Source organism: Ipomoea triloba, chromosome 9 (genome assembly GCF_003576645.1).
Source record: "Ipomoea triloba cultivar NCNSP0323 chromosome 9, ASM357664v1".
Taxonomy (NCBI): Eukaryota; Viridiplantae; Streptophyta; class Magnoliopsida; order Solanales; family Convolvulaceae; genus Ipomoea; species Ipomoea triloba.
The window spans coordinates 6148592-6176268 of NC_044924.1; the positions used below are offsets into that span (position 1 = coordinate 6148592).

Below are 27677 nucleotides of genomic sequence, written 5' to 3' on the forward strand. Positions count from 1 at the left end.
TCATACATTAAATTAAATAGCAACCGGATTCTGAATGATATTCGGATATTCCACACCTAGCAATCGGATTCTGAATTCATAGTTTAACACAAGTATGAGTTCCTTACAAGAATCGCTAATTCTTTAACATGACAAATCATAACATTACTAATATATTATATGTATTACTCGTACATATCAATTTTTGCTCTAACGCAAATTAGGATTGTTCCATTGTCTTTCACTTATTCTAAATCAACTCATATCATCTTTAACCCGACTCTATTATCTCGGCTCACTGATATGCATCTCCCGTTTAAATGGTGCCATTGACCTAAGTTCGATAAATCTAGCTCTATTATATTAATCACAAATTTGTAATTATATTATATTTTAGTTTTTCTTTTTTAATATTGAATTAGTTACGTGGTGTTTATAACATGTGTTGTCCTAAACTTTTATATAATTGACTTTAAATATTATGAAAATTGATTAATTGTTTCACAAGTTTATCAATTTAAGTCACGCCTAATTATAGTGCCTTCACGTAACGAGGAGTCTATTATTATTATTATTAAAATTCTTTGCGTTAAAGCAAACACTATCTTATGATTTGCAAACTCAGACTTGCATGTGAGATTATTGATTTGCAAACTCAGACTCGCATATGAGATTGCGTTATATTTACATGTAACGTTGGCACGATATTGGGCGGCTCACAAATTGAGGTGGGCTTGTGGTTAATTTATTTTGGGCCGACACAAAAGCCATGTGGGCTTCTAATGCTTTGGGTTGTATATTAAATTCTTCCTTTTTGTTGCACTCAATTCTGCAGACTTGGTTTATTCTGGAGCACGAGTGGGCAACCTTAGTAGCAATTTATATCATATCATGGACCAGGGTCCACATAGCATTATGGATCCTAAATCGAAACAACGAAGTACATAATTCATGCTCGTAAAGTATAAAATTTCATAACACAAAGACACAAAAAATCACAATACAAGACACATACACTTGTATATTTACATATTTTTCAAATCTAATTTAGGTACATATATAATTTGTGTTCATAAGCTCAGAATTTCAAAACACAAGTCACATAAATTCATAGCATAAGACGCAATTACTAATTTGTTTCAGGTACAGAATTCATACTCTTAAAGTACAAAATTTCATAACACAAGACACAAAAACTCAAAGCATAAGACACGTACATATGTATTAGAGTCCAAGGTAAACTGTGAACCCTGATCCATGGCATAAGGATAGAACCTTAGTTGAGATGGCGTGACAGTTAGCTTAATAATTACGAAAGTCTAAATTTGACTCTCTAAAGTGTTGTCTATTTACCTTATCGGTTTGGCCTTATCAACAATCTAAATTCATTTATGTCCACTGACTAGAATCACAAAGTTGAATTTCATCGAAAATACACATTCAAATAACATTCTTATAAATCAAATGCCTGTATACATAAAAATTTCTGTTTACACGCTAAGGTTGTTTGGTCTTGAAAAGGAATTATTGTCGGAGAAAGAGAGAAAACAATAATATCTTATATAAGATTTTTGAACCAAATTAACTAGTAGTCTAATTTTCTAGAAAATACTGTACTAATTTGCAATATTTTGTATGGACTTAATTTTTCTGTGCCTGAAATAATTATCTTCAGATACTAGAGGAGCGAAATTGTGAGGTGTTAAATTGTGGTTGAAGGGGTCAATGTCTTGTCCCCTTTGGATGGTCAAGTTTGGAGCATGAGTCATACTGATGCAAAGTACTGCAATTCCTGTTGCCTGCCAATTGTTCCTGAGAATGTAGTCATAGGTTGAACATGAATCGTGACACCATTATTAGAATTCATTGCCCCATTGCCCCACCCCCCCAAAAAAATCTATTCATATATAATTAACATAAGACGAGAATAGTAAAATATATAATATGTTTATATTACTATAAATATGTTTCGTTATAACTAGATTACAATGATATTAATTCACTTATGGCATGTTTAATTGGTTGGATGGAAAATCAATTCCATGGAAAAGATTTTCCAAAAAGTTGAGGAAAATCTGTAATTATGTTGTTTGGTTGGATGGAAAATGTTTTCCATGGAATTTGACTTCCCAAAAAGAAAGGAAAACAAATTCTTTGGTTGAGATAGGTATTTTGTTTTCCAAAGAGATTGGGAAGAAAGTATAAACTCTTGGACTATTTTACCCTCATCAAATTGACTAATTACACATGTATATATAGCCAAACCATTAAGTACTAAGGGCATATTGGTCTTTATATTCATAATTCCTTATCATTCCAAACCCAACCAAACAATGGAATTCATATTCCCAGTAATTTCTTTTCCACCAACCAAACAGTGGAATCTATTTTCCTAGTAATTTGTTTTCTACATAATTTGAATTCCATTTCCTTCAAACATTTTCCAGCGAACCAAACGAGCTGTTACAATTTATAATAGTTTATTTGAGCTAATTCGAGTCAAGTCTGCGAAATTTATCAAGACCACCCCTTAATTAATTTTTATTAAACGTTACCGACAGAATAACCTAATAAAGTAAAACGAACCTTCTATCCATGTCTCAAAAATAGTTTAATTTGTGATTCTTTTAAATTGGATTAAAGTGAATAAAATAATGTATTTGAAGTGATCTATCCTAGAATCCACGACCCACGAACAGGAAGAAGAGCTAGACCCCACCAAATATGAAACAAATCTTTCTCACTTTTTTTCTAACCATCCCATAAATACAAGATTACCAATGTAACACGGCAATGAAGCAATTGGTAGAAGAGGAGGGGGCCATCCTAAGAAATTGTGATACCTCAAAGGGATCAAAGATGGCCTGCCACCACCAAAAAATTAAAATAAAAAATGAAAAATAAAAAAGGAAAGGGGGAAACACTAATTCAAGAACACAGACACAACATTAGTAAAGCAAAAGCTGGTGATAAGAACAGAATCATTTGTTGTCTCTTTACCTCACACCCCAGTCATCTTCATCCCTGCCCTTTCTACATACCCATCTTCATCTATCCTGCATTTCCTTCCCACTTCTTCTCATTATTATTATTTTTATTTTTTAAAGCTTTTTGACCATAAACTTCACTTTTTTCCTTTTCATGGTTCTCTCCTGTTTCTTGTTTACCAAAGTAAACTACATTTCCACTTTTTAAATGATGTAATATGTCCAATACGACAGAAACCCGCAAGTCAGTATTTAAGAGTATGCACCGGTAAACTTCGTTTTTGTGTAATAGTTCACAAATCACACAAGAGGTAGAGGTTAATCATATCGCACTAATATGATCTGGTGTTATGTGCTTGACCAAGAGGATAGTGACAATAATCGAACTCATGAATTTTCGATGCTAATGTGTACAATTTTTTGTTTGTGCATTGATTACAATTTTTTTTTAATATATTTCTTTCATTTGAAAATTAATCACAAGAAACAACATGGAAATTTGACCCTACGTGCATGAATAAAGCAGTTGCTTGGTTTACTCCACAGCCAACTCTTTTTGAACTTGAAAGTTTTATTAGTCTAGAAAAATGTTAATAGCTCTAACTTTACATTAATGATGCGATTGTATTTGGTTAATTCACATCATCACAGTTCAACCTTCAATTAACTAATTTAGGATTCATTGTAAAATAGTCAGAAAATGTCTACTGACAATTAACAATTTTCAATTTTTAGTTTTAACTTTCAATTTGACTAAAATTAATCCTATGACAATCAATTTTGCTCCAAACTTAATCATATGTTTGGAAAAAGTGTCAAATTTTGCATTTTAAACCTTCCCTCTCCCTTAGTTCAACTTCAATATCCCCATCAAATACAAGCCTTTCCCATTAATAAGAATGTAATAACTTGACAATAATTGAACATTGTATAATTAAGTACTTGTTTAACATACATTATTAACATATATTAACCAACTAAAATATAATTAAACTTTATTAGCTTCTCATTTATATTCATAGTTGAAAAACACTACAGAACGCTTAATTTTAATTTATATTTTTGCTCCAATAGTCAATGCCTCACAAATAAATTTCTTAGAGAATGACCAAATTTGGAACAAAATTGATAGGTAACTACATATGATCAAATTGAAAGTTGATGATAAAAATTTAAAAATATTAATAGTCAAAATATCTCTTACTCTATTTCTTTATTTACTCTTGGTTTGGGCATGTGTGTCTATGTTTTTACCTTAGGTATGTGCGTCATTCTCTTCTTCTTTGCTCTTGTGTGAGCCTTTGTGTTTACTTGTTTTTTTACCTGTGTGCCTTCTTTTTGTTGCGGCCTGTGTATTGCCTTACAACTTGATTGGCCTTTGGGTCGTTTCAGCAAATTTGAATAGCTCCAAAAACAAGTCGAATTTTTTTGCGAAATCTGGGCATTTTTGGGGCTATTCGTTAGAAGTGCTTGTGGCGTGGTATTTGTGTATGTTGGCTATTCAGTGGCTGCAACGTTAGCAACACCTTAAGTTTTGTCCTTTGACTTGTTGCTTAGGTTCGGTGTGTATTAGGCATAATAGCTTATACTTATTTTGCTTTTTAAGTGTTAGCACCTCCCTTTGACACTTCGATGTTTTGGGTGTCCATTTGAACTTGAGAGTTATTAACTAATTAATACACAATTTGTCTCATTTACTTGTTTTCGGGGCTAGTTAATTCGGCAGGTGAGTTGTTACACACTCCTTAGTGGATTTCGACTTCTATGACCACTATCCTGCTGTCTTAATCGACCAACACGTGAAAGTTTGAGGCAATAACAGGTCTGTGATGCCCTTAGATGTTCTGGGCCGCACGCGCGCTACAGATGTATTCAACGAGCATATAGCCTTGGCCGCTCGCAGCGATATTGACGTGCAAATCGTTCGTCTGACTTGGGTATAGGGGCGAAAGACTAATCGAACCGTCTAGTAGCTGGTTCCCTCCGAAGTTTCCCTTGCGCCTTATGGGTTTACTCGCCCGTTGACTCGCACACATGTCAGACTCCTTGGTCCGTGTTTCAAGACGGGTCGAATGGTCATGTCCGCACCAAGTCCGCACATCGTTGCAGCATTTCTCGGCCATGTCCGCGCACAGTCCGCACATCGTTGCGGCCGTGTTCGCACCAAGTCCGCACCTCATTGCGGCATTTCTTGGCCAAGTCCTTGGACACTTAAACACTTATACACTTAACCACTATTCACTCGTTAAATAAATTATTTCTTCTTATTTTTTTTTCAATTTGTTATACCATGATTCCATGAACCATGGTTCATATTGTATTATGAGTCCTAATACGAACATTATATACCTTCAGTTAACACATTCTGTACTCATAATTAACAGTTTCTGTACATATAAATAAATAACTTGATAATTGCTGACACATAATATGATAGTTACAGGTATAAAAACTATCAAATGTAGGTACATAATGTGCCAACTATAGATACAGAATCTGAAATTAATTTTTAGACCAAGATCTACCGTGCAAGGTAGACGCCCATGGTATAATTTGCTACTTTCTTTAGTACTCAAAATTTTTTACTTATTTTTAAATTTGAGTTTTTATGTATGATAGTATTTTTAATATAATTTATAAATATATAAATTTTGTATATAAATACTAAATTTAATATTATAAAATTTTAAATTATTAATTAAATCAGACACAAAAATGGCCATGGGGAGGTAGTGAAATTATGAAATTTAATTTAACTATATTAAATGGAATAAAATTAGAGAAATGATTTAAAAGAAAAAGAGTTTCCACGTTCAAAAGAGTAGGTACGGAGCACAAAAAGTAAAAATTGTTTTAATATAATTTGGTTTAAAATTCTCTGTTTCACTCTCATCAATTTCCAATAAATACCTCTCCATCATCATTTCAACACCCACCATCTCTTCTTCATCGTCCGATTCCCTCTCTCTCTTATCTCTCTCTATCTACTCTCAGCCAAAAATGTCGAGAAAAATGAGCAAGAGAGTGAGTTTCAGCCCTGAAGGCTACCATGAAAAGGCAGCAACAAACCTTAACAAAACAAACAAGGTTTCGCAAGAGTCGTCGTCGTCGGAGTTCTCGCCGGTGAGATTTCTGAAGCACATCGGAGCCAACATGGCGCGTCTGGTTTCGAGTTCCGACAGAAAGAGGAGTTCGCGGAAGGTGTCGTCGTCGGCGAGCCTGGGGAGGTCGCGCTCCTACGCGGAACGGTCGATTGATTCCCAGAGAGCTGAGGCCATTGAAGACTGCATCGAGTTCTTGAATTCTTCTTCGTCTTTGCACCGCTCCAGCTCCGTCTCCAGTTCTTGCTGCAGTTGATTCAACTTTCTTGATTAGATTGTGGTGTGATTGAAGAGAATTAATGATGTAAATTTTTACCCTTAATTAATTAGTTTTTCTTGATTCATTAATTAGGATTGGAGCTCACTGTTAATGTAAGATACAGAGTATAAATTAAATTTTTGTTTTCTTTGCATATATGTATATTGCCATTTCTGATTGCTTCAGCCCTTAAATTATCATCCGTTTCATCAATTCTCATATCAAACCAAGACGTCTCAACACTCCTTGTTGGTTTGTTGGTTTTACGGTCACGGAGTAGTCAAATTATGAGCCAAGTAAAATAAAGAAAATAATAATGTAAAATACCAAAAGCGAGTAATTGTACATATTAAAATCTGTACCCTTTTCCCTTTTGCAATGTGACCCATGAGTAGTTATACAAGAACAATGAGTCTTTAGAAGGAGAGCAAGAAAATTTTAACAACTTTGAATTTAGGGAAGTTGTCTAAACGGCCAAAACCGTCATAATTGCAGCCTAATATAAAATAGGAAAGTATCTTGCCAAATATGGAAAAGATCTTCAGTAAATCTTGCTTCACCACCTCTGCGTGCCGCACTCGGTCGGGCGCCACAATCAAATGGCCTACATCAGGCGGAGCGGAGGGATACCGGACTCGACTCATCTAATAGTAATAAAGGCGGTCTAGTTGCGGACTAGGTACCCTACTCGGTACCGAGAACCCGCAACTCGATCGCCTTTACCAGTAGATGGGCTAGATTCACTGAAGATCTTTTTTAGATTCAGCACAATCAGCCCGACCGGGTGCAGCACTCAGAGGCGGTGAAGCAAGATTCACTGAAAATCTTTTCTAAATTTGGCGGGATACTTTCCTATTTTATACTAGGCAGCAATTATGGTGGTTTTGGCATTTTAGACAACCTTCCTAAATTCAATTAAATTTGTTAAATTTTTCTTGCTCTCCTTCCAACGACTCATTATTCTTGTATAAATACCACATGTGGTCACATTGTAAAGGGTTCATATTTTAATACAAGGGCAGTTACTCTATCTCATTGCTTTCAGTATTTTACATTATTATTTCCTTTGTTTTACGGTTATATTAACCCGCCCTCTGGCTACCCTGTGGCTATAAAACCAACACCCCTAATAACATTGCTTTAATTATTACTAAGGATAAATCTTGTTATCTCTGGTACGAGAATAATGCTCTAACAATTCAATTATTCATTTCTTTGTATATAATGGTGAAAACACTAGTTTTAAAAGGACTTATTTTTGTCTTCAAATGGGAAAGGCCACATTTGCTATCCAGTGATACTCTTTGACTGAAACTTGCCTTGTGACCCTAACAAAGGACTATAAAGACGTAACTTACCTAAATTGCATATAGCTGACCCGTCTTGTGACCCTAGCCGACAATAGACTATAAAGAGATAAATCAAATTAGGTTGTCTACTGACTGATTCAAAGTGAGAAGGTTAATACACTTCTCCCACAAGGAGAGTAATTGTCTTCAAATACTAAACCATAATAACTCGTTTGACAAAGAAAATGTAATGTATATTGGTACCATAACGGACACATATAACAATACATATGTTAGTTTATGTAATTATGTATTTACGTTGACATTTGATTAAAAATTATAAGATATTACCGTGATAGTTTGTATGATTGAAATCAATTATTAACAAAACTAACTAAGATGGATGGGCGATTCCTTTGCTATGTTGGATTCAATTGTCAAGAGTACACCAAACAATATAATTCAATGATCTCTAGTGCCAAATTTTCACCATCTCATCAATGTTTCACTAGAAAATGACCATCACTAACATCAAAGGTCAATACAAGTGGGGGACCCTTGTCTTAACTAGAGCATGCATGACATTTCCACAACCAATTCAACTTGCACTTCTACTTGCTCCAAAATGACTATTTTTAGATAGGTGCCAAAGGGAAAACTTCTCAATATCTCCCCTTCCATGGCTTTGTTTTAGCTTTCTAGAGCTCACATGCAAGGTTAGAGGTAGTGCAGTGCACTTGGGGTCGTATAGTACGTTATGAACTTTTTGTTTTTGGTACTATTGTTAGGTTTTTTTCATTTTCATAAACCTAACATGAATTCAGTTTAGAGATCAACTACCAGAAAGTAGGAACAAGACAATAAAGATGCTTGAACCCTTTTGGCTAATTGGTTATATTCAAATGGTCGTATATGCAATAGATGAGTATTTATGTCATGGGCAGATGAATTGTTTTTTCTTCTCTTTTAGTAATTAGATTGTGTTGAAACCCCTTAACTTAGCTTTCTTTCCCATTTATATGCTTAGTTACTTAACAACACCTGCTCACCTCTGAATCTCTGATCCCTTGCATGTTTTTAACTCTCTAGATGAACTACCAGATAGGTCGTTTATGCTTTTCTTGGTTCACACTTTTTGCAATAACTTCTCGCCAATAATTTCTTCTTAATTGAATAGCTAATCGATTATTTGTTTTTTTTTTTTGAAGATTATTTGTTAGAAGATCTTTCAATGTACAACCAAAGCCCAAGCCCATTGTTGGCCTACACGTTCCCAACAAGCAATTGTTATATCATGGATCAGGGTTCATATTGCATTGTGAACTCTGATACAAAAATTCTGTACATTCAGTTAATAAATCCTGTATCAAAACTATACAGAATGTGTCAACTATAGATCAGATATAGAATAGTGTTATTTTTGGACCAAGGTCTACAATGTAAGGTAGATCCTGGTTCATGTCATAATTTACCTTCAACAAGAGTATGGTAACACTCATTATCTAGTGATTAATTAAAATTTGAAAAACTATAAGGTTTAATTAGTTTAGAAGAAAGTTGTTTTTTTAAAACATATTTACAATAGTTGGGGGCTTGATGAAAGAAGAATTAATGAGTTCCATGTGCAGGGCTGTGAAGTGGGATTGAACAGTCAAAGTCATACCCACCGAGGTCCCCGCGAGGCAGAAATGTGACATCCACTTTGATCATTTTGCTGTTTCACCCAACGACTGAGCAATCAGTCATGTAACAAATGTTCATCACCAGAAAACACAAAGTACAGTAAGTTCCCTACTGCACCTAGCCCTTAGGTGATAGGCCATGCATAACAATCTACATCATGGCTTCTCACTTTTTTTCTCTACATTACCAAATCCACTATGCCCAACGACAGAATAGCATTATGGCAACGTGAAAGCGATAAACAAATAGGTAAAACATGATTTTGTATCAAAGAATACAAGTTTGACTCTTACTAACATTCTCTTAGTCTAACATATTACATAAGATCTTCTTTGTGCAGTTAATTTACTTATCCCGCCTATATAGTTTGGCAGTTGGCTAGCTAGACGTAGATCAAGCGGTCAATTGTACCCCTGATTTAGCTTAGAGCAAGTGGCATGCCTAGGCCGCAAGCTAAGGCTCCTTCCAAATCCCGGCCCCTAGGCTAAGTCTTAGGGTTTTATTGTTTAGGTTATTGGCTCAATTTAATTGCCTTATAACTCCGTCACAAGGTATATATGTAAATATAACCAAGATGTTAATTAAGCAAGTATACACTATTAAGGAAATGACAATTTCACCCGTAGCTTAGAAAACTAGAGGCCAATTTCATATCATATCATAAATTCGTTCAAATCATCATTAAATACGCGGTTGAATTTCGACCCATAAACTATTCAACTACGACATTGATCGCATGGTGCAAATGGTTGTGCATTTAATGCAAAGCAAGACTTAGATGCAAGTTTACATCACCTCCCCCACACATCACTTGCAATGTCCCCTTTAGTACAACACTCTGGACCACCATGCCGGAAAGACACACAAAAATTTCCCAGATTGCAATTAATTGATGCGTATACTCATCTTTCATTGAACACCATGAATCCTCTTTAGCTCCCACTCATATCTATAGGCTATATATAGGCAATAGGCAATAGGCAATGCAAAACATACACAAAGTGAAAGCAAAAGGGGATGGAGAGATTCTGTTTGCAGAAGAAGCTAGCATGCATTATGATTGGTAATTGTCAATGTGCAAGAGTAGAATGGGTATTTTGTAGTATGGCAACAATTTTTTTCAATCATGGGGGCTACCTATCAACGTGACAAGTTTTGAGGTAGATTATATTTGAGACAATAATGGGTGTAGCTGGACTAAATAAATTATTAAAATAACATGAGTAGAAAGACAGCAATTCGACATGTCACAACTCTAAACGACAACCAAAATTGGCCCTATGCCCGACCCTTTATTTCAAGTTGTATAACAGAATGCATAATACTTATTGCCTCTCAACATTTTGTCTAATAGGACAAAGAGTGATCGGTTGATGAACAATTATTAGCGTTTGAGATCCATAATTGGCTAATAGAATTTCAAAATTATGTGTCAATAGTCAACATTGCCTCCACTGAGGCTTGAACCCATGACCTCCCACTTAGAAAAATCACTTCATGCCGCTTGATCACAAGGCCTTTGGCAGACTTAATTTCACCCTAGTTCCCTTATCTTTGGTGATATTTTCAAATTTAATTCCAAACTATCATTTTTTTTTCAGGTAAAATCTTAGTACAATTATGTTGTTGTATTCAATTTGTATTTAAATGTAGTTTTGAATCATGTGGTTGACATATAATCATAATTAGGATATAGTTTTAAGAAATATTTAGTTTAAACTTTACAAGTTTTTATTTTGGACTTAAGGTATTGATTTTATGAACTTTTAGTTAAAAGATTATGTACACGTAGTACCAAAGTTATTTTTAATTGCGTGAAAAAAATGACGCCACTAAAAACAACACTTCTGAAAATTACAAAATGGCGTAGTTTTGGGCCAGGCTCCATCTTCCACATTGTAACTTTGTAAGGTAAATCCCGATCCACAATATAGCAACTACACGGAAAATTATGCTATGGACCCAGTTCCACGTTGCAGGGTGGATCCATGTCTATGTTTACAATTTTAGGTTTCAATATACAAAATTACATTACTCGATATTCACAATTTTTGAACATTATATTCACAATTTTGTTATATAGATTCAAAAATTGTGCTATACTGTTGAACATAAAGTTACGATACTGTTGAACATAGAGTTATGAAATTGTGAACATGGACTCGAGTTCGCCTTGCAAGGTGAACCCGGGTCCATGACATAACAACCGCAACTGTACTTAACATTTGGGCTCATTAGTAACACAGTGCAGCCCAAGAATTACTCTCTTTTGATTGACCCCAATATCAGCCCATGGGCCATGGTATTACAATACGGAAGAATAAAACGCATTCACGGCCCAAAAATAGAAGTTATGAAAACTCACGGGCAAAAAATAATAAAATTCCAAATGCCAATTTAATGAGTAATATTCAATTACCGTTTAGCCCAAATTTCATAGCGTAACATTGGATCTACATCTATTACGACTATGTTGGAAAATCCATCCTTAATGATCTCGCTTAATTGCCATTTTATATGTCTGAAACGTAAGGAGGTGTAATAGTTGATTATTGAAGTTAAAAAAATATTGATTACTTCATTTTTTTAGTAAGTTTGTGATCTTTTATGAATATGTGAAATTTTTTTTTTTATGCTATTGACCACAAATTGAATGAAACCAGCCATTAGAATATTTTTATTCTTGCAATACACACTTACTTTAAAAAATGAGCCACACTCCCCCATCATCAAATTTACATTCATTCACTATTTTGCTTACATCTCTGTAATATTCTCTCACTCTCAAAAGTGATCTCTCTATTACATAACAATACAATAAAATAATAAAATAATTTAAAAATAAATTAAGTACAGTCATGTGCCAACTTTTTATGTACTTGGCAAGTTTACTATACACCGAATCATTTAAAAAGGAAAATCCACTTCGATCTTGCAAAGGAAAAATTAGTTAGAATAAGGACAGCCTTACGTACTCTCCCTACTCGTCATTTCATCCGTCTTCATCAATCAAATTCAACTCCTACTATCCTCACATGATTTACTTGAAACTATTGTGCAAGAATTTATTAAAGAGTGACCTCAAGTACATTTTCCCCCCACCAATTAAGATATGTATATACATCTAAGAATTAATTTTATTAAAGTTTAAAAAAGAAAACCATTTTAATACTTGGCTGTCATGAATCCGAGCATCACATCTTTGAAGGTTATGTTTAAGTTGTATACGTTCTTAATTTAATTTTTAAGGTACCGTGATTGTTCTTCTTTTCTAAGATGTTATGGGTCAGTTATATTCTCATTCATTGTTGTTTAGAAGTGTTTTTTGAGATTCTTGTAATTTGTTGTAATGACAAACTTATCACTTGGTTGTTTGAATAATATTATATATACTTACTATCCTAAAATAAAACATTAAGCAAGGCAATCCTAAGCAAGTTAATCATGTTTGAATTCATAACCATATATAATGTTACAAGTTCGACGTTAGTTGTTAAGTGATAACTAGTGCATCATGTTTAATAGCATACATTATCATGTAATATGTTTATAATATTTATTCTTAATTAATTTATACGCCTAAATTAGACCTTAATGTATATAAACAATAAACTAAATGTACATAATATATTAATATGTAAATAAGCATTACTCTAAATTAAAGTAATGAGTTATGTAAGTATAGATATATTTTATAAAAAAATTTAAAAAAAATCAATATTAGGTGTCATTTAAAAGATTTAATTAAAGCTTTTTAATTAAATACTTTTATATATTAATTTTATTTGTACACAAAATAAATTTAATTTGAAAAATTAAAGAGAAAAATAGAAATTTGTCGGATGTATGTACACCATGAGCCTATATATATAGTCCATGATATAACTACGGGTTATGAATAATTTAAATTGGTTTATCTAAGTTGTAAACATTTTTCCGCTATATGGTCCTAAAGCATGGGCTTCCATCAATCAAAAGAATGAGGAAATTTGAAACAATCCATGGAGGTTATCCATCGCCATCTCAGCTAATAAGGCGACTTATTAATTTAGTGCTATTAGTGAAGCAACACTGCACTTATGACGAGATTAAGCAATAAACACGAATGAGGAGATTTGAGGGCAACCTTAGTCGTATTATATTTGTCACAATTGACTAGATAATTATAAAATTACAAGTTTGAGGTTATATGTGGGAGCTACTTATTAACTTTTTAGTTTAAATCAATTAATTATAGATAACTTAAACTAGTTTATCTTGCTCAGGATAGTAAGGTATGAGAAATGGGAAAATTGAAAGAAGCGAAGGAGGTTATCCATCGCCATCTGAGCTAATAAGGCGACTTATTAAATTAGTGCTATTAGTGAAGCAACACTGCACTTATGACGAAAAGCAACTTATCAGAAATGGAGGGAATTAATTTTGATTTGCTGTAATCTTATTATTGCTCAGCTCCCATCACAATAATTCTATACAAAATTCTTCAACCCTATTAATTTGATTTGGACATTATTCTAATTATATAAGCACCCCAAACTCTGCTTTAATTCTCTCTTCTTTTAATTTCCCCTACCTAGCCCGCCGCTACCTACACCCTCACTTAGCATATATCACACTCTACTTTGTTTTAAATTAATTTTGTCGCAGAATTCATCCACAGTGCACCAAATATACAATAGTTTTAAGGCAGATTTTATTCCAATTAACATATATGTTTTGTACATTATCGATCTGAACATTATTTAGACATGTTTTAAACTTGTTTATATATTGTATTTAGTCAAGATATGTCCAAAACAAGTAGGGAGTAACAATAATCAAATCTTCACTTGTACGTGATGCTGGATCTTACAAAATATATATGACAATGAATATTAAATTAAATGTTGACAAGAAAATTTTGTCAAAAAAAAAAAAAACTTAAATTTGTAAATGTAGCACACGTTAGTTCCATATTATACAACAACAATCAATTAAGTTAGCTAGGATGAATGAATTAAGTAATGAGGTGGACATATTATAACCAAAAACGGATTTTATCCTGGGCAGAGATTTAGGTTCAGAATTCAATCTTTTGGGAAGAAAGAGTGATTTAGTCTGGCTAGTTTTTATAATTAAATTAATATCTTCGTTGTACTAAAAAAATTAATATCTTCATTTAACTAATAAATATTACACTCTTATTATATATCATGCCAAATCACCAAGATCTTGATCACTGATGATCGGCAATTTCTTTTCATCTTATATTTGTTTTTATGATGAACATAAATGGCAAAAAAAAAAAAAAAAAAAAAAAACCTGAGAAATTACAGAATCCCATAAAATAAAATAAAACAAAATAAACTAATCCATCATTTCTTTTCTTTGTCATTGTCGACAACCTTGTTTTGGACACGCCCATCAGTTCCGGCCATGATCATGTACTTATCCTTCCTAGTCAAACTGGTGCACTCGAACCCCAATGTCCCGCCCAGAACCTTCTGGATGTAATTGGCGACTTCGATCGCCGATTTTCCGGCGCGGCAGGTGAGCTCCGGCGGGAGTTGATCCAAGAATGTGATCTCGTACGTGGGCCGAGGATTCATGAACACGAAATACGGGTCGAGAAGTTTGTGTCCTCGGACGGTAGTTCCGTAAAAAACGCTCTGTTTGGTGTTAATGGCGACCGGCACGATTCTGTCCGTTAGTTCGGCGAAAAGGGCACTGAATCTTAGCAAAAATGGCTCCCGGCAAGTCGTCCCCTCCGGGCAAATCACCAAGTCGCCTTCTTGAAGCAATTGTTTGATATGAGCCGCGTCTTTTTCTCTTTCTCGGGACAGAGCGACGGCTTTGATCGGAGAAATTAGTTCCGAGAATTTGCTTATGCTGTACGTGACGCAGCTGATTTTCCGGCCGAGCGCCACGGCCGTGACCACGGGGTCGAGGACGGTGCGGTGGTTGCAGACGAAGAGGACGCCGGGTTGGCCTTGCTTGGGGGGCGGGGGCGGGGTTCCCTTCACGATTAGATTGATGCCGAGGAGCATGTATGTGTAGCGGACAATTCTTTCTGGTAAGGGAATGTTGAGGTAGACTCTAATGATGGAGAGAATTATTCCGACCGGCATCCATAGGAACGTTAAGAGGGCCACGAGCGGCGTCGGCCTTTGTACGAGACGGCCGTCGTGGAAGATGACGGGGCTTAGGAGATGTTTTGTGGGTAACGGCTCGGATTTGGTTCTTGGGACCATGTATCCTTCCTGCATGAGTTAACGGACGTGAGTACGCACGATAGATCATGGTTTTGTGATATTTAATTATTTTTCCATCTTTTTTAGTGACGAGGGAAATCCCGATGTGCATTGGATAAATCCTATCTTGTGACAATCACTAATACAGTAGTAGTTAACCAGCTTATATTGCACATAGCTGATCAGTTCAAATCAAGAAAGTTTACTCTTACTAGAATCAAACTTGTAACATTATAGTTAATAAATTAACCGTCTGACCCACTTATTAGTTGTGATTGCCCCTATTTCCATCCTCATTTTTAATTTAGAGGTGCATGTTTTGTGAGAGGGTGGTTGGAACTTGGAAGTGGAACATGCGTATTGGCTGCCTAAATTTGTACCTTTAGTCATATGAAATCCATTTCATACACCAAAGTAAAAAAGTTTAATTTTTTTAAGATGACAACGAAATCTGGTATTGGAATGTAAATCAGTTGTTCATAATTGATCCGATGGCTTAATCTAAGGCCGTCAATAGATAGTGATTACCAAGCCAGTCTGACCAACTTAGTTGTAATAATATAGTGTTATTATATTGAAAATATAGAGGTTTAGTTAAATGGTTACCTTACAAATGGACATGAAATCGTGGTCCGTTTCCCGGTCACCGAGACCTAAATCCGGCACGTTGGTTTCGAACTCCTTAATAATGGCGGCCTTTTTGTTATCTCCGACGAGAACGCCGGGTTTCTTCACAAGCCCAGTGGCACGCCCGGATTTCACATCCAATTCCGTCCCAAGAACCTTATCGGCGCCGAGAAAGTTCTTGGCGAAGTGCTCCACCATAATCCTAGGATTGGCAGTGATAATATACCTTTTCCGGCAAGAATTGAACACCTTCCAAGTCCGAGGATTAACATCCTCGGAGTAAAACTTGGGCAACACGGCCCTGGACACGATCTCAATGTCTTTGATCTTTAGCCCCGCGAAGGCGATGAAGATGAAGGTTTGAATAGCCATGGATTCCGACACAAATATGTAAAAGAAGTAGACAAATGGGACGGACGTTAAGAGGAAAATTGCCCGGAAAACGCTGCCGGCTTCCAAGGCGACGAGCAAGAAGTAAGGGAATGCGCTCCTTGAGAGGAGAAGGGTGCCGTCTAAATCAGCCGCCACGGTTTGGGTTGATCTCCCCTCCGTCTTGCATTTTGAGATGGGTTCAAAATGGGGATGAGCACCCATCTTGCAGGTAGGGGTGTTTTTTTTGTTGGCTTAATGCTGTGTTGTGTGATTTGTGTGTGTATGTTATGGTGTATGGAGGGAGGAAGGGGGTTTAAAAAGGAATGAGAATGATGGCAATGTAATGCAATTATTGTTGCATACAAGTCTTGCAATGAAGATTTCGTGTTACTCATGCTCATTATAATTGTTATTAACAAATCAGACATGTTGCACAATTGATATATATTAAACGTATAACTAATTTTATTTTTGAGTAGACTCGCCCCCATGCCAATACCTGAGGGTGTATACTGCAAAAATTTCGCCCATATTGTGACTCTAGCCAACAGAGAAGTACAATTAGGTAAACCAATTTAAGTTGATTGCCTCATATTTTGAGTGACGTGAGTACACCCTGTTGCCCGCCTTGTAACCATAGCCGACAAAGGACCAGATCAGAATGAGGTAAACCAGTTGCTCAACTTATATCTTGAGTGACATGGGTAAATCCTTCTGCCCGCCCTGTGATCCTAACCGGCAAAGGATCACAAGGAGTTAAACCAGTTGCTAATAATCTATTCATATTTTTAAGTGATAGAGACCACAATGAGGTAAACCATCCGTTGTTGGACTCATATTTTGAGTGAAGTGGGTAAGCATTGCCACCTGTCTAACTCTAATTATATTGGTCCCTAATTATATTGGTAAAGGATCACAAGGATACCCTAGCTGGCAAAGAATCACAAGGATATACTAGCCAGCTAGGTTATTCGTTGTTGACGGGCCTGTCTCAAATAAAGAAAATCAATAAGCTATTTTCACTAAGAGTCAAACTTGAAATCTTATGATTGTCAAGCCAACATGTAAGCCCTTGACCAACTTGGTTGGGTTGCCTAAATACATATATGTTTCTCATCATTTTTAAGTGCATATTTTTTGTTGTTGACTTGAAGTTACCATGATCTTAAAAATAACATCTACATACATTGTAGTTTGATGAAGTCAAAGTAGATGAATCCAAACCACGTACCATTTAACTTGTTGGATCAATTTTAATTTGTCTTTTTGAGCAATTTTCCAAGGGGAGGTTGGAAAGCTAGAAAGGGGGTGGGTGGTTGTACACATACAAAATATAAGGCTATTTCTCTTTGATACATAAATTATTGCAGTTGGCCGGGACAAAGTAGTTGAAGGTCCACAGCAAATGGCTGTTAACATTCAATTAGCCTACTTTTTAGTTCTTACATTGCCGTCGACCCTCTTCTATAATGTTTTTTCAAACATTGCGTCTTTATCTCTTTCACCTTTTCCTAAATCTATCTATCCATTCCTTTTATTTATTTATTTATTTATTTTTTTCATATTATACTATGATGAAGATGACAATTATTATCATTTTATGCTCTATATCACATAATTTTTTTGTATTAATGATTAAATACAAATTAAATGTTCTCCATTGATCAAAGATACATAAATCATACATAAATAAAAATTACATACTTAAACTCAAGTTGGAGATATAGAAAAATGGTATTTGTAATGGGACACAGGATTGTCACCCTTGAAATCGAAAACTGCAAATGTTGTCCCGACGGGTAACTTAAACGTACGATCTTTCAATCACCATTTAGTCTTACTTAGCTTCCAACTACAAGGAGTTATTGTATGACTTTGACTAAGCAGTGATGGTTAAGACCTCTTATGTGTGCAGAAGTGTAAATGCGACAAAAATTTAAATTCACTCGAGATATGATTTACTTTCTTCATGGGCTTTGGGGTGAATTCATGTGGTCCAACATATAGTTTGGCGAAGTGCAAAAAAAATCTAGGTTATAAAAAAAAAATGAAAATGTTACCCAATATTAGGGTCTATGTATTGATGCCACCAAAAGTGAAAATAAATAATGGCTAAATTCGTTCTCAAAAAAAAAAAAATAATGGCTAAATTCACAGTATTCATTAAAGTCTATCCTCAATAATGCATATTGATGGCCCAATAATTATTTGCTTTTGATTGCACCTTATAGTTTAGGAAAAGTTTATTACATCTCCAATTATATTGTACCTAAAAAAGTCAATAAGCAAATAACTTCAAAGCTGGCATTGCATTCATTTAGACAGTTTGCCACCAAATTATTGGTATTTTTTTTTTTTATTCTTACCATTCTACATTTTATTGCAGTGAACTTGTACAGTTTTGGTATAGTTGGTAAGAACATTAATATTGCAATTGCAAAGTCAGATGATCTCCTTTTTTACCTGAGTGCTATCTTAAAGAGTTCTAAGTTAAATTTTTGTGTTACGATAATATAATTTAAATTACAATATCATGCTAAAGGTTGTGATAATGCTAAATACGGAAACGCGAAGCTAAAACGGGAAATACGATATGTTATTACTCAAAAGATCTAAGCCCGGTTTACAATACAAATAAAGAGCTCGAAGGGCTCAGCGGGTCGGCAGTGGACTTTCCTACTGTCCGAGCACACTTCAAGGCTTAGTCTAGAATCAGCCAAAAGATCCTCTCTCTCCTCATAAATGCGGTATTTATAGGAGGGGGAAGTTGCGGTCGCCGGGGCTCCGGCATGGCGAGAACGTGGCGCGCATGCGTCCACCTCGCTCCTCGCCCAAGCGGGATGGAGCACGTGGCGGACCCCGACTTGACCTCAGCTAGCCGAGCGAAACATCGACCGGTCCAAGACGGGCGGACCGCTAACTGGTCGGGCCGAGATGCCGACCTACCGACCATGCCAACCGACCGGGTGCAGGCGTATTTACACTATCAGGTTGTGTCGCTGTTAAATTTGTTTATTTAATATATAGTAAAAAATATTAAGTGTACAAAAAAAGGTGCAGGGCGGTGGTGTGAGCATGCAGGCCGGGGTAAGGTGATATTTTCAGTTTTCATCTTTTCTTACTTATTCTACAGGGCAGTTTGGAGAAATCGTATCCCTGGTACGGGGAGGGTTTTTTTTTTTTTTTTTTCAATAATTTGTATATTGTAACATCGTGTTTTCAAAGTATATATATAGGTCTGGAGAAAAACAAAGATTCCTTGGAAAACAATCTTTATTCTCTTCAACTTCTGGTACTATACACACTTGTTTTTAGATTTAAATTTATGTTTCCCCATCAAATGAATATAATTACACATTCCCGTCTGCATGGGCTTAATGATTCAGTAGACAATATTTGAGAGAAGAGACCAATGTTCGAACTTTAAAAGCAGTGTGAAAATTATGTTAAAAATGAACAGATTCTTTGTGCGCGTAATTGCGATCAGATGAGAGAGATATTATAATTAATACCCCAACTAATAGATAGCTGAATATTATAATATTCAAGACAGAATGCCCGAACTATGTCCCCTTGAAAGGTTGAACACAACTTACACAAGCAAAGGTTTTGCAAACATTGTAAGTTTCTAAATCTAGGTTAGAAAACCAGAAAACGAACAATAAAAATAAATAATATAATGTACCGGTTTTGAAATAGAATGTGTGGTGTAAGACTAAGATTAGCTCACCCAACCGATCGAAAAACCTTAGTATCTGTTTTCGTGTTCAAGTCTCAACGTATAATATGCCAGTTGTGCATACCAAACAGAATAACTTGATCCCCACACTAGTTAACAAAGATTCATTAACAATTAATTCCATTAACTTGTGTCGGAATTTGATCCACTACCTGCCGTCATTTTAATATTGTTTTTGCAAATTTTCTGATGAAACATAATTTTTTTTGCCCAGGGAAAATCGTCACTTATGAGAATTGAACGCTAGTTCTCTCGAAATTCTTCTCCACAAAGAGAGCTCACTTGCGAGTTGCCACTTGAGCTACCCCATTGAGTTTCTGATGAAACATAATGTGTATTATATATGAAAACTTTTATGATCGGGATTTACTATGGTATCTATAATATTTGGTATAATATATAAATTGTATATGATTGTGCTGAGTATTACCGGTAACGATTTTAATTTTAAATAATACTTTATACAGTTATGTATGGTATGCATGATTGTATTTGGTATGAAATTTTCACCTCTGATCTTACAGGTATATTAGCAGTTTTCTTATCAATTGTTTCAAACTTGGATTAAAAAATTATGACTTTAATATTATTACTCAAGAGAAAAATTTTTACGGCAAGAAAAATCAAAATTTTAAATTACAAAGATTCGTAGATTTTTTTTTATTGATGGATTTCTGTTAATAAAACATTAAAATTTATAGATGTTTAAATGTAACTATTTAGTCTGTTACTAAATGTGTTAGTATTTTGTTGTTATTCATGTAGTGTTTGAATAAAATAAGCGGAGGTTTCTTGTTACATCCGACCCAATCTCAATCATATCCAGAAAAAATTTTATTAAAAAAAAAAGGAAAAAGAAATGCAATAGTAACAATGACGCATATTAAAAGAATGCTTTCAAAATCATATCATATAACCTAATTAAACAAGCTTTATTAAATGTGATATATTATATATATGTGAACCGCATACGCCAATCCATAACGAGAGCGAAAGAAGTTAATTTGTATAAGCAGGAATTGTGTCGATTGTCATCATCGGTTGACTCACCTACTTAAGCGGCTTGTCTCTACAAATTTCTCCAAAATCTAAATCATAATTGCTATTAACTATATAATTAATATAATTAAACATTTTGCATACAAATTTTATACATTCAAAAAGTACTAAAATAATATTATATACAAATATTAACAAAAATACAAAATTGTGCATTTATCAAAGTTTTTTAAAAATCCCAAAACACTCCATTACATTATGAAAGGAAAAGAAAAGGACTTAAAGTTTCAAAGTTGTGAACTTTTAATTTTATTAAGACAGGTAAGTGCAGTGGGTAACATATCGATTAGATAGATTCCACCCTACTTATAACTTGTATTTTATACATACATATATAAAAGCTAGACCAAATTTTTTTATGCCAACTATCCCGTCTAAAATACGGGTTAAACAAACCCAATCTGTTGGGGTAAGTCTGTATTGACAACTCTACTAGCTTAGACTCTAGCTAAACATGTAGATTCTTTATTAGATTATACTTCCATCCTTTTCAATTAGTAAATTCCTCCTCGTCAAATCAATTATTATTTTTGACTAATAATCTCTCTGCTACTGAGTGAAGCCCACAACCTAATCCATTCCTTCCACCCCATTCGCCCATCCTTCACATCTCAAATCATGGCATGTCCAAAACTCAAGACTCATGTCTGAATGAACATTATTTGATTTATAAAATTCCAATTCAATATGATAGGAGATTGAACTAATTAGTTGCCAATAAATTGGCTACCTCATTTCTAACATCAAAGTATCTAACTAAATCTTGGTAATATTAATTGGTCCACCCAATACAGCATTTAAATGGCACCCATCCACTTGAAATGATAATAGTATGCAATTAATTAAGATGATGCTGAAATGCCTCCAACTCATGCATGATTATGACTTTGTTGCACTTGATGTTGAGTTTACAATTATATATTGCCACGTACCTCTTTAACTAATGATATTATGAATGTATTTGAATTTAATAAAATTATATTTCAGAATTTTCTCAAAACAAAATATGTTGTAACCCTTTATTAAACATATAATTACAATATCACTAATTTGTTCAAATGCCAAAAATATATACTGCACCACGTATATACAACTGAGAAACAAAAACGAAAATTAATAAAGAGTTTGTTTGGCATAACCTTTTTTTTTTTTTTTTTGAAATTTTGTACTTAAAAAGAAGAGTATGAATTCTGTACCTGGAACAAATTAGTAATTGTGTCTTTATGTTATGAATTTCTGTGATTTGTGTTGTGAAATTTTGTGTATGTGTCTTGTGTTGTGATTTTTTGTGTATTGTGTTATGAAATTTTGTATCTTACGAATATGAATTATGTGATGCATAATGCTATGTGGATCCTAGTCCACGATATAAATTGCCATGATCAATTGGGCGTTTCGTGATGGATTTGACGAGTGTATTCGATGAATTTCATGTCTTCATATATGGATTTGGAGTTTATTATACTTTTGGTTGGACCTAACCATTGGTCCTCCATTTTTTTTCTTGAAGGCCTGTTTAAAGAAGAGACATGCATTAATTGGGCTAAAGTATTGTCATTTATTCTTGCTAGATAATTGTATTTGCAAAACTGTAATTGAGAAAATTAAGATGACCCACTAAATAAGCCCATATATGTAGGCCTGACTCCTTTTTTTTTTGGACTAACTAAGCATCGAGTTTGAATATATTCAACTTTTAAATCTAGGCAAATTATTGTGTGGACCATTGTCTAAAATGATGTCACTGAATTTTATGAGTTAGAATAACGTAAATTATGTGTTAAAATAGTGAAACAAAGTTAATTTCAAACATTGAGAATCAAATTGAACTCTACATCATGTAACTGCGCAATATTAAACTACTGTAATATTTTTTAAATTGGTGAACTACTTGAAAGAGCAATAATTTCACTATGCCCTAATAGATGAAAGCAATATATGTTCTACTAGGGTCCAAAATAGAGAAATAGCTAAAGTTGGAGAGAATCCACTAACCAAAAAAATCCTTGTTTCCACTTTGACTTAAAATGGAATCTCTCCATCTTTTCATGTACACTACACCCACTGGAGTTCCGTGTGGATTTCATACTGTCTGCCACTATCTCTACAACCCCTTCGTGCTGCTAATATGAAATCCAAAATTGAATATTCATCTATGAATACATTATGAAAGTGTAGACAAATACAAAAGAAATTTTTAGTCTCAAAGATATTTTCTGATTTTCTTGATACAATAATGTTATTATACCCTACTAGTCAAAACACGCGTAAAAAGTATTTAATTTACTTCAAGTAAGATTATTGCAACATAAATTAAAGTATACAAATTTGTGCAACTAGCTTTTGCCTTCTTAAACCATATGAATCTCAAATCTTTGTTTTAATAATACTCCTTTTATAATTTTAGTACCATCTCATTGTAATATGGATTTCATAGTGATGGAGTCACAGGCATTGGGTCCAAAGAAAATTGGCCAAAATTAGAGATCTAAGAAGTAATTGCGTCTAGAAAATAGTCAAATCCATGCATGCATAAGATTTTTTGGGTTTAAATTAGAAGAGAAGAAAGTTTGGATTGCGAATTAGACTAAGAAGTAGAGTTATAAGATTGAGTTGTAAATAGTAGAGGGATGAGGTTTAAAGTGTGCCAAGGTAGAAAGTATATGGGGCCAATGTGCAAAGATTGGAGGGATGTGTACAAAGTGAATAATGGAAAAGTTTGGGATCAAAGTGCACCAAACGTAATGTATATGGTGTCATAACACAAAATCTTAGAAAGGGGAGTGTTTGGGAACTATTTGGCAAATGAGAGAAAAAATATAATCAATTTTGAGGGACAAAATTGAGGAGGGGAGTTTTTCAATTGGCTTCATCAATAAAGGCATCGACTCACATCCACGCCCCCGACCATGGATGCAAATAGTCGTTGCTTATCACCACTAACCTCGGCTTACCACCTAATTAAGGAAATTGCATAATAACATTATATTAAAGTTAAGGACGTGTTTGGAAAATATAGAAATGGACTAAGGGTGTGTTTGGTAGCATGGTATGGACAAAAATCGAGAAATTGGTTCACTTGTTTTCTTACAACCTACGGCCTCATGCTTAAGGGACGAGATGCTGAACCACCACGCCAACCTTATTGTAATTATAATTTCATTATAGTTCAAATACTTTGTTCTAAGGGTTTTGGACCCTATTGACTCAATATTATTTTCCTTCATTATCTTCTCTACATTAACTCGATTTTATGGTAAGTATGATCCATTAAAAACCACCACATAGCGGCCATATACATAGCGCATGATGTATGTCGTATGCATTATATATACTGAGGTTTTTTTTTGGGTAACAAGGCTCACTGCATTAAATTAGATTGTAAAACGTCTAAAAGAACATACGGTGGAGATATCCTCCACTTGCCGCAACTTGATATAGAAACGACCTCCCTTGCCATAGTATGAGCGGCACGATTAGCAGATCGCCTAACACAATGAAAATTTGCACCAATTATATTAGATACAAGTTACTTTATATCATCAATAACTCTACCTAAGACCGAGAAGAAATAATCAGATCTTATGGCATAGAAAACCAGCTGCGAGTCTATTAGGAGGTTTTATTATCTAAAGTGACAAGTTTAATTAGCATTTAGGTTGGGTCAGTAATAATGAATTGTTATCAAATCGTTCCAAAATGTGTTAGGTTAGATTAGTACATTATTCAAATGGTAAAGAATAAAATTAATTAATTAATTAATCCAGGGTATGATCATTAAAGCCTAACCATACCCTAATAAACGAACCCTAGCAAAAGTTAAAGGCTAATCAACGCTATAATTTGCAATCGATTATGAAATCCAAAGCAGGGACCCGGGCACCCGGCAAAGTAGAAAACCCTAATTCCAACCACCAAGCAATTTATTTTATTTTTTGGGGGAAAAATGCTGTACAGATAATGCCTAATTATCACTTTTAAGATTGATTAGATTTTTTAAAGCAGAAAAGAGAAAGAGAAGTTTAGAATATCGTTATCCGCAATATATAATGCCTAATTATCACTTTTTTTCTCCTTTTTTTTTTTTAATTTCCAAAACACAACCAATATTCTTTATAAGATTTTCTCAACAAAGTCATACTTATGTTAATCCAACTTAACGTGCGTAGATTAGAAGCTTAAGGTGCATCAGTTTAGAATTTTGTTTAAAGAGCACCGCACAACCGCATAGAAAGCTTTACCCCACACACATATATTCTTGGAAGATTATTAATGTTGTTAATTTTTACTTGAAAGATTTGAAGGCTTCTCTCATAGGGTTTGGCCATGCAAAAGATGAAGGAAAAGGGAGCGGCGAAGCCAAAAGAAACACAAGCTAGTATTGGCATGCACGTGTGTAAAGATAAAAACCACAGCACGCACGCACTCAAAATCATTTTCCATTGTATGTAGCTTTTTGTGTAATCCGATGTTTACTACATTCAAATATATTCCTTTCGTCTTCATGTGTAACCAACCAACCTTCATTTTGTTAAAGTTTGGCGCTGTACCGAAAACCCATATATAGCTTAGTGTACCATTTTCTTGTGGGGTATTCCTTTACGCGTTTCATGCTTATTACTTACCCATTTGATTGACATCCTAACCAATTCTTTAGCAGTATCGAGATAGCAACATTTTTAGTCTCTTTCAATCATATGAACAGTCCTATTACATGTACTCCTTATTTTTATTACCTCAATTTTACTGTACTCCCTGATGTTACAATAGATGATTAGTTATTTTCATCATGTGAGTCCCATGAAAAATGTCAACATCAAAATTTTGTGAGAAACTAATGATTACATAGCATAGCAGACACATATATTTATAAACATGATATTCATATGTATTATATTTATTACTTCAAGATTTCTATGAATACCAAACTATCTTTACCTAACCAATAATCCATATACAATCACTAAACCAATGCCACCTCCCATTCTTTATCTTTTTTACACATACCCATCTCTTTTTTGTGTGATATGTTTATAAAGTAATTAAGCTAAGCCATGATATGAAATGATATTACGTCCCATCATCTTGGGGAGAAAACAAAATTGCCAAACTTGTCAAGGAAAAGTAGGAAAGGGTGAGGTGTGTTTGAGGGTGATATATGCCAATTCATCATCAGTACGGAAGGAGACACGTGAGTAGGTCCTCATCAGGTGGCCCAAGATCCAATTGGGTGGCTCAGATTGAATAGGGGTTTGGCTTGGAACGAATGTCACGTGACTTGCAGATGGTCCTTCGAATGTCTGTCTTCGGTTAAGGATCATTATTAATAAGACCTTAACCCACTCTTCTCTTTCAATCTTTCACTCCATGTCATTGTGTCATCTTTCCTCCTTAATTTGCTCATTAAGTCTTTATATTAATGGTTGATAAGCTATGAAGTCACATCAAAATTTAAAACACAAGTATTTGAGCATCATAAAAGAGCTAATTTTCTTTTATATCAGTATGCGTTTAAATTCAAACACTATAAATTGCATCGAAAAATAAATTTGATGTAAATCTCACCACTTCATCCTATCAAATATAACAACACAAGAATCTATATATCTAATGTATACTTAAATTGGATGTAAATCTCATTGCTTCATCGTATCAAATATGAAAACACAAGAATGTCTATTATGTAGTTAAAATGATTTTACATCAAACCTTATCCTTCACTGTATGTATATTTTTTAGAATAAAACATGTAGAAGTAGTGATTCTAAGCCTACTCAAATGGGATTGGGTCTATTTAGTTTAACATATTCCTAGTGAAGCCAATAATGTACAAACTAGATGGCATACAACTTGGAGGTGGACCTGCATAGATTACATGATTTCGAGACTCTACCTAAAGTTTTAGTGTATTATTGTTAGTTTGATGATTTTGTTGGTATAATTTTATCATATTTTATATACTGATTTATCTTTCTTTTTTTATAAAGAATTACACCCCAATTGTTTTATTTTCTTGATGTATTAAAAGAAACACTTATCAGGAATAAAACAATAAAATGAAAAGGAAAAAGTATATTCCTTTTGCATATAGCATGGTGACTTAAGAAATGCATGCGTAAGGTGACCAATGGGAGTTTTAAGTGTAAAGATTGAAGTTGGAAATGGGCCCATAGGATAAGGGTGGGCTACTCATTCAAAGCTTTTAGCTGTTGGGCTAGGATGATATATATATGTGGAGTAGAAAAGTCAAATTGTATGTAGGGTTGGGCAGAAATTACTACACCATAAAATTGGCCATATCTTGCATATCTAAGTGGGGCCCCCAAATGTGAGACCCTACCTAATCTCTAGT

At 34.3% G+C, this 27677-nt stretch overlaps 2 protein-coding genes across 2 annotated transcripts; one reads left to right on the top strand and one right to left on the bottom strand.

Annotated features, from left to right (window-relative positions):
• The first annotated feature begins 5966 nt into the window (after positions 1-5966).
• On the top strand, positions 5967-6323 carry LOC116029200. Its single transcript, XM_031271103.1, has one exon. It carries the CDS (start codon positions 5967-5969, stop codon positions 6321-6323), a length of 357 nt encoding a protein of 118 aa, XP_031126963.1.
• Positions 6324-14432: 8109 nt separating this feature from the next.
• LOC116028352 (glycerol-3-phosphate 2-O-acyltransferase 6-like) lies at positions 14433-16837 on the bottom strand. Its single transcript, XM_031270040.1, has 2 exons — positions 16135-16837; positions 14433-15537 (listed from the first exon to the last, which is right to left on the bottom strand). The coding sequence occupies exons 1-2, from the start codon at positions 16747-16749 to the stop codon at positions 14653-14655; spliced, it is 1500 nt and encodes a 499-aa protein (XP_031125900.1). The 5' UTR covers positions 16750-16837; the 3' UTR covers positions 14433-14652.
• Between the last annotated feature and the right edge of the window lie 10840 nt (positions 16838-27677).